This window comes from Callospermophilus lateralis, chromosome 10, assembly GCF_048772815.1.
Source record: "Callospermophilus lateralis isolate mCalLat2 chromosome 10, mCalLat2.hap1, whole genome shotgun sequence".
NCBI lineage: Eukaryota > Metazoa > Chordata > Mammalia > Rodentia > Sciuridae > Callospermophilus > Callospermophilus lateralis.
In genome coordinates, this window is record NC_135314.1 from 41,248,603 (window position 1) to 41,262,202 (window position 13,600).

At 32.6% G+C, this 13,600-nt stretch overlaps 1 protein-coding gene across 4 annotated transcripts in view; it reads left to right on the forward strand.

The window, feature by feature from the left end:
• Vps8 (VPS8 subunit of CORVET complex) overlaps positions 1-13,600 on the forward strand; it is a 247,054-nt gene that overhangs the window by 25,641 nt on the left and 207,813 nt on the right. For all 4 annotated transcript variants that reach the window (XM_076868965.2, XM_076868966.2, XM_076868967.2 and 1 more), the window contains exons 6-10: positions 325-357; positions 1,499-1,553; positions 9,876-10,000; positions 10,752-10,838; positions 13,177-13,244. In XM_076868965.2, the coding sequence (XP_076725080.1) occupies positions 325-357; positions 1,499-1,553; positions 9,876-10,000; positions 10,752-10,838; positions 13,177-13,244 (368 nt within the window). The remainder of the gene's footprint in view (positions 1-324; positions 358-1,498; positions 1,554-9,875; positions 10,001-10,751; positions 10,839-13,176; positions 13,245-13,600) is intronic.

Sequence of the window (13,600 nt, forward strand, 5' to 3'; positions counted from 1 at the left end):
TATCATTTTGGCTCCTTAGTACTTATAGTTTTTACACTATAGAAACAGAACCTCTTTCCTGTCTTTTTCCTTTCCATTTATAATCAGTACCCTTCCTGAAGCATCTGTTAGTAAAATAAGATAATCCACTCTCGTGCTCTTCCGATTTTGTTGATAATATACAGCTTTTGTCATTTCTCTTAACTGAGGGTAAAAATAAAGATTCTACCTTTTGTCTGAATTAATTTGGCTTAAAGTATATGTAAAGAGGGAGCCTTATACTTTTTTCCTAGATTAAGAAGAGAATATCTTTTCAAATACTATTTTTTTTTTAATTTTATTTAGGACAAAGTAGATGCTGGCTTGCCTACAGCAATTGTAAGTATACTTTAAACCTTTTAAAGTAAACTTTTTATTAGATTGGGTTTTCTTGATTTATAATGCTCAAAGTTTTTACATAAAATATTATGATATGATAATAAATTCCTAAGTCATTTACTCCCAGTAATCAGGTTTAAAATTTGTCTATGTTGAATGTTTTCTTTTTTCTAAGTGTTACTTTTTGTTATTTAAAAACAATAACAAAAAGTTATTTTATTTTATTTTATTTTTTGCAGTACTAGGGGTTGAACCCAGGGGTGCTTTACCATGGAGCACCCCTGTTTGTTTGAGAAATAGATAATGGAACAATGATTAGCCTTTTCCAGGTTTATTTGTATGTAGTATCACCCTACTTTTCTGTGATCTGGCCTGTTGTGATTTGTTAGAAAACAGCATTCAGTGAACTCACTTTGTGGTAAATAGTACATTTAACAGCTTTGGACTCCAGTGCCAAGTCTGCCAAATAGTAAATCTGTGGGGGTCATTGTGGAGAATGGGGGATGTTGAAAGCACACTAATGTGCTCTTTTCTTAGTCCTGTGGCTGGCTGGTTTGATATTGTGTGTGTGTGTGTGTGTGTGTTAGTTACTGGGGATTGAACCCAGGACTTCATGCTTGCTAAATAAGTGCTCTACCACTGAGCTACATCCCCAGCCCTCCTCTGACTTTCTCATTAGTCAGTTGCTTGGTGAGGAAATGGGCTAAGATTTGAACATTTCTGGTGCCCTTTGGCTCCTGTGGATAAAGTAGACAAAAGTGCTCTCATCCCTTCCCCACACTTTATAAGAGGCTCTTGCTTGAGTTGAATAAGTGCTTCTTTCTTTGTCTGGATCCTGATATTTTTTGACTCTTTTTAAAAAGTGGCTTTAAAGATAGCTAAGTGGCATGTTGTTGCCTATAATATTGAACAAATGAAATTTTGATAGTGTTTCCCTTAGAGTAAATTTAGAAGTATTCTCAGAAATAAAATGTCCTGAGATTTATTTCCCGTTCTGCCTCCTAGATGAAATTCTTGTTATTTATAATAGTTGGTATATCATCTGGTGCCTAGAGGAAGGCAGGCCAACAAATTCAACTCTGATTATTTCAAGATCTTTGATGTAATATTTTTAATATGTAATCTTCCTTTTTGTTTTCAGGCAGTGTCCAGTTTGATAGCCGTGGGTACATCTCATGGATTGGCTTTAATATTTGGTAAACTTTCTAAGTACTTTTTTATTTTTAAATATTAAGAATACTTTAGGGTTTATGTTCCTTAATCACATAGTCATAGTGGACTTCATTTTCAAGAACAAAACCAGAAAAACATAAAATTAGCAGTCAATATTTTTATAGTTAAAAATTGCTGAGTGTAGTGGTTCATGCCTGTAATCCTTGCTACTTAGGAGCCTGAGGCAGGAGGATAGCTGATTCAAGGCCAGCCTGGCCATTACAGCAAGACTTTCATCTCAAAAAATACGTACATATATTTATAGTTAAAAATTATTTGATTCACAGCTTCATTTTGCTACCCATTGCAAGTTTTTTCTTTATGAATTTATAAGCTATCTTTTTAATATAATTTTATTTTTTTACTTCCTATAGACTTAGACAAAAAAGAATAAAGTTGCAAGGAACTTTGCCTTGCCATCTTGTCTATCTCCAGTTGATGGTGGTGGCGGTGATTTTTTTATTCTAAATCATATTCCAGTTATGGGTGTTTTAAAAGATTTTGAGAGAAAGGAATTCCCCAGGATTTCCCATTTTCTGTTACTCACTGACAATAAATTTGGTTTTATTTCCTTTGTAAATCCCTCTAAACTGAATTTTTTTTCCCCATAATTACATTGTTGGTTGAGAAGAGAATATGGGTAGTTTTATTTTTATAGAAGTTAGTTGTATTTTAAAATTTTTTCTATTTGAGACTTAAGTCAGTTTTATTAGTTCTTTTTTTTTTCCTATATAAAAGCCATTAGATAATATTTTTCTGGCTTTTTTCACTAATCTTTTCTAGATTCTAGAGTTCTTTTGCTTCTCTTAAATGGAAAACCCAATGATACTGAATTTAGTAAGGAACATTTGATAAGGATTACTTTATAGAACTGTAATTTGATCTCTGTGGAGCCTTGCATCTTTGTATGAATGACACTAGTTATTTTCTGTTGTCTTTGAACAATTTGACTTTCTACTTATTATGCCAAAAACTTTATTTAATATGTAATTGTAACCTATTCTTTTTAATGATGATTGATTTAAATAACAGTTTTATTGCTTGGGGATCAGAAGGATAGAAACAAAAATGTAATTTCCTTGAAAGGATTTGAGAGTTAATTCTTTAAATAATACTTTTTTTCTTACTACATAGTTGATATACATGCAGAGGGGAAAATTTAGAAAATATAGATGAGCAAAAATTGAAGATACAAAATACCAACTATTTTTATTCTTCAGAATTAGTTCCTAACATTTCTGTATAACCTTCTAGTCTTTTCTTTATACGTGTGTGTGTGTGTGTGTGTGTATACATTCCCAAATGGAATCATGTTATTATCTACTTTTTGGTATAGAGGACATCTTTCCATGCAATTATATATTAATTTCATATATGGTTGTGTGTATGTTTACGTGTATATGTATATATACACACACACATACATGCATATGTATATATATACATATATACATACATAAGTATATATATATATATATATATATATATATATATATATATAAAACATGATTCTAAGTGGGCATATTGTATTTTTTGAATGGATGTATCAAAATGTACTTACTTAGCCTTCTTCTTTCATAAGACATTTGGTTGTTTCTAAACAAACAGTGCTATGACAAACATCTTTATTTCTGCATTTTTGTGCTATGATCACTTCCTTAGGTCAAATTCCTAATAGTTGAATTGCTTGAGCCAGGACATGAGCATTAGTGTCTTGTGATAAGTATTATCCAACTGCCTTTTGGAAAAGGTTTTCCAGTGTAGTTTTGTATCAGGTATAAGAATTTTTTTTTTTTCTGTGAGGGTATAGTTGATATTAGATCAATATACTTTTGGGAAAGAATCTCACAGGGTCTTGTAGTTCAGTCTTCTTATTTTTCATTTAAGGTAATTGAGGACCAGAGAGTTTAAGTGAGAAGCACAGAGCCAAATTTAGAATCAGATAACACAAAATCCTAGCTCAGTGCATTTCCCATTATTTCAAGCAGTCTATCTTGTTTTGAGAGGAAGAGGAGGCAAATTCTAAGATATGAAGAGAAAAATAGAAAAAACTAAGGTGCTTGAGGATAGAATATAATTTATATATTTATCTATCAGCAGAATGGATGTTGATTTCTTTGTTTCCACTTACCAATACTCATTTTTTTCTCAACTCAGTGTGCTTTTTAACATCCCTTCTTTATCAAGAGTTTGTACAGATATGTGACTGCTTATAATCAAACCCATGTGGAGCTTACTGCAAACAAATTAAAATGAATACTTTAAAAACTGAGGAGAAGAATACATTATCTTTTGATACTGTCTCCTTCATTTCCTTGGGCCTGCTTCCTGGTTTTTTTAGATCCCCAGCAGCTTTCTTATAGATATGATGAAATAGTAATGTTTTATTACAGTCTCATAGGAAAGTGTGCCAAAGAGAACATTTTGAGAAGGAGTCATAGTATAGTATTCTGGTTTGAGCTTTGGGTTTTAATAGTATAGTTAATAAATTTTACTTATTATTGTTTGTAGGAAGCAGATGTTTGGACTATGCTTTTAACAAATGGATTAAAATATGCTTGAAAGCCCAGGAACAAATAGCAGACACTATGAAGTGTCTAGACAAGAGATCTGGGTTAGAGCTGATCTTTTAAAAATATCTTTGTTGATCATAGAAGTAAGTAGAGCAGGAAGAACTATATTTGTTCAAGTACCATTAGAGCTTCTTTGAAATAGAGGCCTGATTCATTAAAATAGTAATTGTTATAGTTTCTTAAACTTTATATGTTGTGTGTATTCTTATGGAATTATAATAGATATATAGCATTTTTTGTGTATCTTGGTTCTTAATTTAATGAAGATGTTTTCTTATCACAAGATCCTTTCTTTTCCATTCTTTTGATTGTTTGGGTACTTTAGTAGATTATCTTTTTGAAATTGTTTTTATTTCTAACTAAAATATAGGCTTACTTATTACTTACTTTACTTAGTATTTACTTATTACCCTGCTATAATTTGAATATTATGCATTTTCTCTTTTCCCAGAACCAGTACCTGAATATAATCATAAATGATAGAGACATCATTTAATCACATTTAATATCATTCTCACAGTTAACTAAAGGTTGTCACACCTTAAAAATTTACCTGCATTTTCTCTGACCTTTTGAACTGATTTCTTTTTTTCTCTCTTTTGGTCTTTTCTTCATGGATTCAAAAGGAAAAGGTATAGTAAATTTGGTTTGCATGAGTGGTTCTTTTGACCTTTCAATGCTGAAGGAGAATACTATCAATTAGAGTTGATGCCCTCTTCTGGATAAAAAATAAACAGCTAATTGAAAAATTGATTAGAGCCAGGAATTGTGAAAAACTATAAACGCATGTGTACCTTCAATGATTTATTTTAGCTGAAAATATGTTTCTATTTTTTTCTAATCTTTTGATAAAGTCCAAAGCATTTTCTTTGAGTTTGTATCTGCCAGTGGAGGTCTGCAGCACCTTTTTTGTCATAAACTTCATCAGTAATGGGTCATGTAAAGTTGAGGCTCCTATGAATCAATCCATGAGTACAAAATTCTACATTATAACAAAACTTTTCTTCATCTTTTACTGTTACCTGTCAACAGCCTATTTCATAAAAGTTTTGTAAAGCAACTTAACCTTTACCAAGTTTTCCTGAAACATTCACTTAATGTTCATAGAAAAAATATTCTTTATTTTACACTCTATTCCATCAGTTTATGTTCTTTTTGTTTTAAAATATGTATTGTTACAATGACATGAGCAGGTATGGGAAGGAACACAACCAACTCTTACTAAGTGTTGGCATTCTAGAAGGTAGCTGGTTAGCCATGGAGATTCGGTGAGTGTGCCCTGGTCTTTAGTTAGTAAGCTTTATGAGAAGTTTAATTCTGTGAGTTGGTCAGATTGAGGTCAGGTAAAAGTGCTTCTATTATTTTAGGACAATTAATGAAAAATGTTTCCAATAAGATCTCTTTTCTTTTCCTTTGGCTATAATGAGTATTTAGTGTGAATAAAGGATAAGAAAAAAGTAGTATTGAAGAATGATGAACACTGGCAAATTAGAGTTCTACACACACATTAAACTTGCTCCCTTCTAAGATGTAGAAATTTCCTTTTTTGTCTTTGGAACTAATTAAAACAAATAACAAGTGAAGAAATAGAGGGTTGGGTTAATTTTGGTATATGAAAAGAGTTATAAATTCTTGAAGTATGTTCAAATTTAGATTTTTAGGGTTGTTATAAACTTAGTTTTTGTGACTTTTCTTTGTTATTTAGCATATTACACTTGAGCTCAGAATGTGCTGAAATCTACTTTGAGAAAATTATCTTTTTAATGGTTTTTTGGTATAGTATCCCTTATCCAAAATACTTGGGTTCAGAAGTGTTTCAAATTTTAGAGTTTTTTTGATTTTGAAATATTTACATAGACTTTACAGGTTAAGCTTTCCTAATTCAAAATCCAAAATGCTTGAGAATCTGATTTTCTGAGTGTTAATATAAATGCTCAAAAAGTTTTGGATTTGGATCATTTTAGGTTTTGGATTTTTAGATTAAGTATGCCCAACTTGTACTACAAGAAACATAGGTATAATTCATTGCGGTGTCAAATAGATATGCTTTTTATGATATTTGGATTTCAAGTTCTGATAATTAATTAATAAGCTATATTATCATCATTAATAATTCCATATATTTGTACTGTTTGATACTTTTCAAAATTTTCATAGGATTTTGGTGTTTACCTCTATTTGAACTCTGAAGTTTGAGGGGAAATTGATAGTCTCATTTCATATTTCTTGCCGGGGTCACCTACTTCATAAGGATCCTCTCCAATTTTTAAATACTAATTGACAACATTAGACAGATATAATTTTATGTGACTTTTGCAAATGAATTTAGATCTACTATTAATTTAATATCTACTCCCCAACAGTAGACAGAGGAGGCTCCAAAGTGTGGGGGGAAGAGAACTTTTCCTTTTAAGTTGATGAGATCAGAGCAACCTGGCAGAGCTCTCACTTTCCCTTTCTTGCTTCTGTCCAGGTATTTTTGTTCTTTCTATGTAACTATAAAATTTAAGTGTTTTAAAAGGTTTTATGTTTATTTTAGCCAAACACTTTCCCCCAGAATTGTCTTAAATTACCTGGACTACAGAAGGTTTAGTTACTCTTATAAGAGAACCTGCTGTCTTCTATCCATAGACATTCTACCTTTTCTGAATGTAGCCTAAATTATATAATAGCAAGTTGGTTAACATGGCATCATAAAGATAGAATGTATAAAGATAGAATAAGAATTGATAAGTGTTTTTGTAGAGTTAGATTACATTTTGTACATAGTCCATTGCCTGCCTACTATCACTTGCTATTTTTGAAAAGTATATAGATGTTATTGATAAATTAATTTGTAATAGAACCCTAGTAATATTTGAGGGACATTAAATTAGTCCCTTTGTGCATTATTTAACTTTACTGATTTATTCCTCTTGGCAACACAATGAGGTAAGGGTATTTTTTCTACATTATGTAGATGAAGATAGATTAAGTGAAATTAAGTAGCATTCCTAAAACTGCCCAGACATAGTTGAAATGGCTGTAGCTATCTAGGAGTAGGGGTGGGGTTAAAATCCAGGTATCTCAATTCATACTGTAAAAATTAAAAAAAATAAGTAAGAACATTTTCATTGACATAGACCTGTAAGCTGTAAATTTAATACATTTTTCAGGAGTGACCAAGGCTGGTAATTTTGTTTCCTCTCTTGGTTAGATTGGAGTATGGGAACTACAATTGGGAAAGCACAGAGATATATAGGGTTTTAATCTAAAAGTTAGATATGTCCTTTTTTTCCTCTCCTTCTTCCATTGACACTCTTCTATTTCCTCTTTCTTTCCTTATTCTCTATTTGATTGTACATCTTAATTCTCCTTATACTTTCCACCCTTTATAAGAATACTTAAATTTACCTAATTTAAGTATGACTTTATTATATCAGAAAGCAGTAGCAAGTATATTGGTGAATTAGAACATTAGAAATTTTCTACCTCAAAGTAAGACTGGACTACAAAGGATCTCAGCACTGTGATTTGAGTACTAACCTGTGCTAGAAAGCAGGCAGCTCAGACACCAGCCTCTGTCTTTGTCCTCTTATTTTCATTTACCTGTTGCTTATATACATGACCAAAAGTAGTGGTATATAAAGAATACTATTGCCTAACCATCATATTGTTTGCAAATTATGATTTGTGGCTAATCCACTCACTATATAAGGTAGTCCTGACACAGTGAGAATCATGGAAGACACTACTGTAGGTAGGCAATTTCAGTAGAGTGAAAGAAAAAATGATGTCATATTTATAGTCAAGGAATTAACAAAATAAAGGGAAATTTTAATAATTTGGATTATATTAAGGGACACCATTCTGGAGGTATGGAGAAAAATCTGTAATTGTATAATTTTAAATATGAAATAAATATAATGACTTTTTAAAATATATTAGACCTTTTTTACTTATGAATTGATTCCTTTTTGAATGTTTACCTTGAAAGGCTAAAATCTAAAATGATATAAAAAAAATTGAGTATATTCTGTGTGCTGAATATGGTATTCTTTGTTATAGAACTCCTTGCTGTTGAGGATTACTATTAGAGCCAGCTTATGAACCCAGAAAAACACTCTTATGACATTTACTTTGGATGGGTGACCTACCAAGTATTATTTCTTACACCTGAGAATGAGTATCTTTAGATTTTTTCTGGTAACTAAATTTACTCTTTTAGGAGGTAGATTTGCAGATGTGACAGCTGTTAGGATGCTTGTCAGATGCCTGAGTGCAAGGCACCAAGTTAGGAATTCTGGGAGTGTTAATTCACTCATGGTCTTAGCTGTCAGACTGAGCACAGTATAATAGGGAGGTAAGCCATACTATGAAACTTGCATGTAGATAGTTACATGTCAGGAGTTTTTAGCCCCCTGTTCCCTCCTGAGTTGTGGCAGAGATTGGAGGAGCACGCTCTGACCAGGAAGAACCAAGAAAGGTAAAGGTCGACTGGCCACCCGCACCCAGCCCTCCCTTGCAGGAGGATGATCAGACACTTAGGATCTTGTTTAATGAGAAAACACACACAGCTAATATAATGTTCAGGAACCAATCAGGGTTAAAGGTCAGCAGGGTGGGGAGAATTTACATCTACACCCATCTTACAGGCAGTAATGGGAGACAGGAGCTGTCTAGCTGTCCGAGGGCAGAAGGGTTCTGAGTCTATCCTAGAGGTGGTCCGATTCTTCATCACAACCCATGGCAATGCCTTCTGGCTAATCACTAGGTGCTCTCTTAGCGACATGTGGCCCCAGGACTGGGAAGCAGGTAGCAGCCAGCAAGTTAAGTTTCCTCTTTTCTAATGCAACATGTTCCATGTTACATCATGCCCTATAGTTACAGAGGCCCATACAAGTGCTACAGGGGTAGAGAACTCCAAATTGCCAGGTTGTGAAAGTATTTTTTTTTGTTTGTTTTTCTAAACGGTTAAATTTTGTATGCATGCTTTCTTACATTTGAATTTTTTATTTCATTTTTTTCAAATGGGTATAATCATAAACGCTTTACAAAATAAGCGTTGTCTAGGATAAACCCTAGAGCAATTTAAAAAAATTATTAGGATAATAAAATTTGATAAATATTTTGAGTACCTCCTAGAAAAATCAGAAATCCTTGTCTTCAATAACTTAATCTAGTAGAGGTTTCAGTTATTTGCTTTTACCATATCAAATGTTATGCTTAAAATAATTTTCTGAAGTAGTTTAAATGTTCACTCTATAATTTTACTTGTGCTATTAATTTGCTAAGAAAAACTTCTCTTCACTGATAATATAAATGTAAATTTTAGCCAACATCTAAATTAATATATTGTGATTTTTGAAATTTAAAAGCTACTTTTAAAGAAGGTGGTATTCCTTTAACACTGCATCTTAAAAATGGCCAAGAAGTACAATTTTAGGATGAGGGAGTTGAAAGTTTGTTCAAAGAGGTAGGACTTCTTATGGGCTTTTTGATTTATCATTAGCAAATTTTGTATTAGACTTCCCTATAGCTTTTTTTTTTCCTTATTGTTTTGTTAATGTCTTAATGCTCAGCTTCTGGCAGAGGCTCAATAAATGTATTTTTAAATGAATGTGAAAAAATGAATGCTTATCATATACTTCTTTTGATTCTTGCCACTTCCCAAGTCTTTGAAAACATGCCTAAACTGTATTTATTTATTCACTCATATTTCTTTCACTTGACTCTACAAACCACTTTCTTTAGATCAGAATCAAGCATTGCGACTCTGCCTGGGTAACACAAGTGTTGGAGGTCAGTATGGAGCCATCTCTGCCCTCAGTATCAATAATGACTGCTCAAGACTTCTTTGTGGCTTTGCTAAAGGACAGGTAATATGCAAAACTTCTTTCACTTATAAGATAATGTTAAAATCAATTTTTAAAACAATATCTTCAGATCAGTATTTTGAAAATCAGAATAATATATTATGAAGTATTATATCTATAGAGCTAACCTGAGATTGCTCAGACTTTTGTCTTGTACAAATTTCTTAATAATTGTTACTGATTGAGCTAGAGTCTGTAATTTTTATATTCTAAGTCATGTGTCTTTTTTAACAAATAACTTTTATAAACCAAACAAGGTGTTGTATAAAATGCATCTCCTTATGTAGTAATACACAACTGTGGCTACTTTTAGTTTGAGTGTTTCTGCTTTCTGTATTATTTTTCTGTGTTCCTGGGTAACTATTTTTTTTCCTTTATACTTTTTAAACTGGAATAGGATGTGGTTTTTCTTAAGCTTCTGATTTATGCATCACTAGCTGGTTTGGCAGTGAGCCTTTCCTATAATTTTTACCAGTGCTAAACAGATTGACTTATTAGAGAAATCTCTTTTACCTCTCAATATAAGAATAGCATTTAAAATCTAAAGGGATAAGTGGGCTGGGCACAGGTAGATGAAGATGGAAAAAGGCTCCATGCTTTAATGGATCTGCAACTTTTAGGTATGTTTTAACTTTATGGTTCTTTGCCTGCAATGTTTATAGATGAGAAGTAGATTATTTCATCCAGAAGGCAGGATACCTAAATCCAAAAAAGAGCAATAAATTTGTTTTTAAAGCACTTAGTTGTCTTATAGATCACCATGTGGGATTTGGCGAGTGGAAAACTTCTCAGATCAATAACAGATGCTCATCCTCCAGGAACAGCAATACTGCATATCAAGGTAACAGCTTTGTTTTTTTCTGCTAATAATCTTCATTATTATGCCTTTATATCCACTTTAAAATACATTCATCTATGCTGATAATCAGAAACCCAAAAGATGAAGCTGAACATTATTTGACCCAACAAGATATTTTCCCCAAGTTAAAACCAGAGATGGGTTAAGATGGAAATATTCAGCTTCAGATTGTATTGAAGCCTAATTAGATATAAGCAGAAGGGCAAACTGATGTGATCCTAGACTATAAGTTGCAACAAAAACAGACAGTACCCTGCTGAAAACTCATATGAAATCTTAAAAGGTCTTTTTACTTTTGTGTAATCTGCCAGGTTTTTATTGCTGAGGTGCTGTGCTCTGTGCTCTGTTACCCTTTGTTAGGTGATGCCTGTGGCTCAGGGCACCAGTTCTGAAAGAACTAGGGTTTGGATTATGTTTAGAAGTGAATCCGTTGGTTTATTTTCTTTCAGGGCTCTAAAGGGAATCCATTAAGATCCTAGTCTTGGTTTTCTCCTTCTAGGCCTGAAAAAAAATAAACTGACTTAGGTAACAGATTTCATGTATAAATACGTGTGAACCTCGGTTCTTGTGTGGTTGGAAGCTCATGTTTGGAAGTATAAAGGGGAAAGGACTCTAGCTGGGGGAGTCTAAAATCAGATCTAGATTTTAATCATGTACATATCTTGTTGCTTAGCTGTGCAGAGCTCTCATACATACATGTGCTTTTTAAAGTCTGCAAGCATCTGGAGTTTATATGTCTGCATCTAGGTTAGTTACAAAAATGTCTTTTGTGACAAAGCAGCATTGAAGCATTTAGTAACAATGAAAACAACCAAGAAAAGCAAAAGTTGAGAGAATTTCTCCTCTTTCAGTACATGATAGTAATTTATCTTGACTTCTTTTCATATGGCATTTACCAACTTTTAATATGTTATAGTTGTTTGTGTATGTGTTTTCTCTTTCTTAATATGGGAATATCTTTGAAGTCAGAATATGTTTGTCAGTTATTTTTGTGTTATACCCATACTAACTGCTCAATAAATGTTTGATTGGAGGAATAACTAGAGGGTAGATGTTTGTAAATGAATAGTCCTCTTGAAAAAAAAGAAGTTATTATGAGAAACAATAAGAAACAGAAGAAGTAGAGGCAGAGATAAAAGAGAAGGATGTGGCTGAGATTAAAAGCATAAGAGTAGGAGCCACTGTTGTTGGGGAATGATGATGAAGGTGTATGTAGACACACTGACATTAGAGAAAGATATGTATAATTGAGTACTCCTGAGATCGGTCTTGGATTGACAGTAGCTGTTTGCACTTCAGTATTGCTAACTCTTTGTTCTCTAAACTTAGCCATACATCCCATCAATAACAATTTGGATTTTATTCTTTATGTATGTGTGTGTGTATAAGTATACAAATATTCTACTGTACATTTTTAACCGTATTATGGGCACATACACAGAAAATCAAACTGAAATACAAGTACTCTTATGTTTCCTGCACTCCAGTGGACTATCTTATGCATACCCCTAGGATACATGCTTCTCACTTTGTCAACTGTTCATCTAGACTTTGAGAGCAAATAAATAGGACGCTGTACTATGCCTGTGTGTGGGGTTGTAAAAGAAGAATTTTATAGTGACTTCCGGCATCTCAACCATCCTAGGATGGTTTACGTGGAAGCCCAAACTTTGGGCTAGTTACTGTAGCTGATAAAAGCTTCATTATTTCAGTTTGTGTCCTATATCATTTACCATTCTTCATCTGACCTTAGAACTGCATATTGTGAACATTATTATTCTGAGTTTTCCAGTTTAGGTAATAATAACTGAAGTATACTCTGGAATAAGATCAAGAAGATAGCACAGTTTGGGAAAAGTTAAGATGTTTTAGATATAGTAGGATTAACTCTTTATTCAGACAAGTTTATTTTCCAAAGATACCAAGTATCTTTTACTGTGTCTTTATTCTGGAATACTAGGCAACTGCCAAAGTATCCAAATGATCCTATTCATTAGAAAACCTTAATGTAAGAGCCCAAGTAGAGAATTTTAGGGTTTATATCAACTATACTTTGAAATTTTCTTTTATTCTGATGAAAGGTAGCTTTGTTTTTGAAAGTCTCTATAGTTTTTTTTAAAGATACTGAACCATTTTTATTTTAAATAATGGTAAGTTTGTATGTTTAAAGTGAGAATGTGAATCTAGGTTAGGCTATTTCAAATGCTAAATGTTTATATTGTAGATTTTTAAAAACTTTTAGTTATTTTCCCCTTTATCTTCTTAACATTTGACTGGTTGTTTAAAAATCTATAAGAAAATAAATTCCTTTTCTGTTTAGTTTACAGATGATCCAACTCTTGCCATTTGCAACGACAGTGGTGGCTCTGTTTTTGAATTGACGTTTAAGTAAGAGACTAATGGCTATTATTGACAATGAAAAGACTAGCTATGGTTTAGTGATCTGAAATTGAACATGAAGAGATCTGGAAAGTCTGTGTGATTGGAAATAGGTTATGCTATGTATTATAATTAGTTGGAGAGGCTTATAGAACACATGGCATTCCAGGCCTGGTCACCCATTTTTATCTCAGTAGATATGAGTTAAGATTTTAGATTCCTACATTCCAGGTGACTCTTATCATGCTGTCTGGCTTGGGAACAACTGTTTTGGAGTAGCTCACTAATTTTGGTTTGGGCCCCAGGCCCAGCTGATTATAACCATAATGACCAAGTATAAAAAATCTTATTCCTTAGAACTGTCC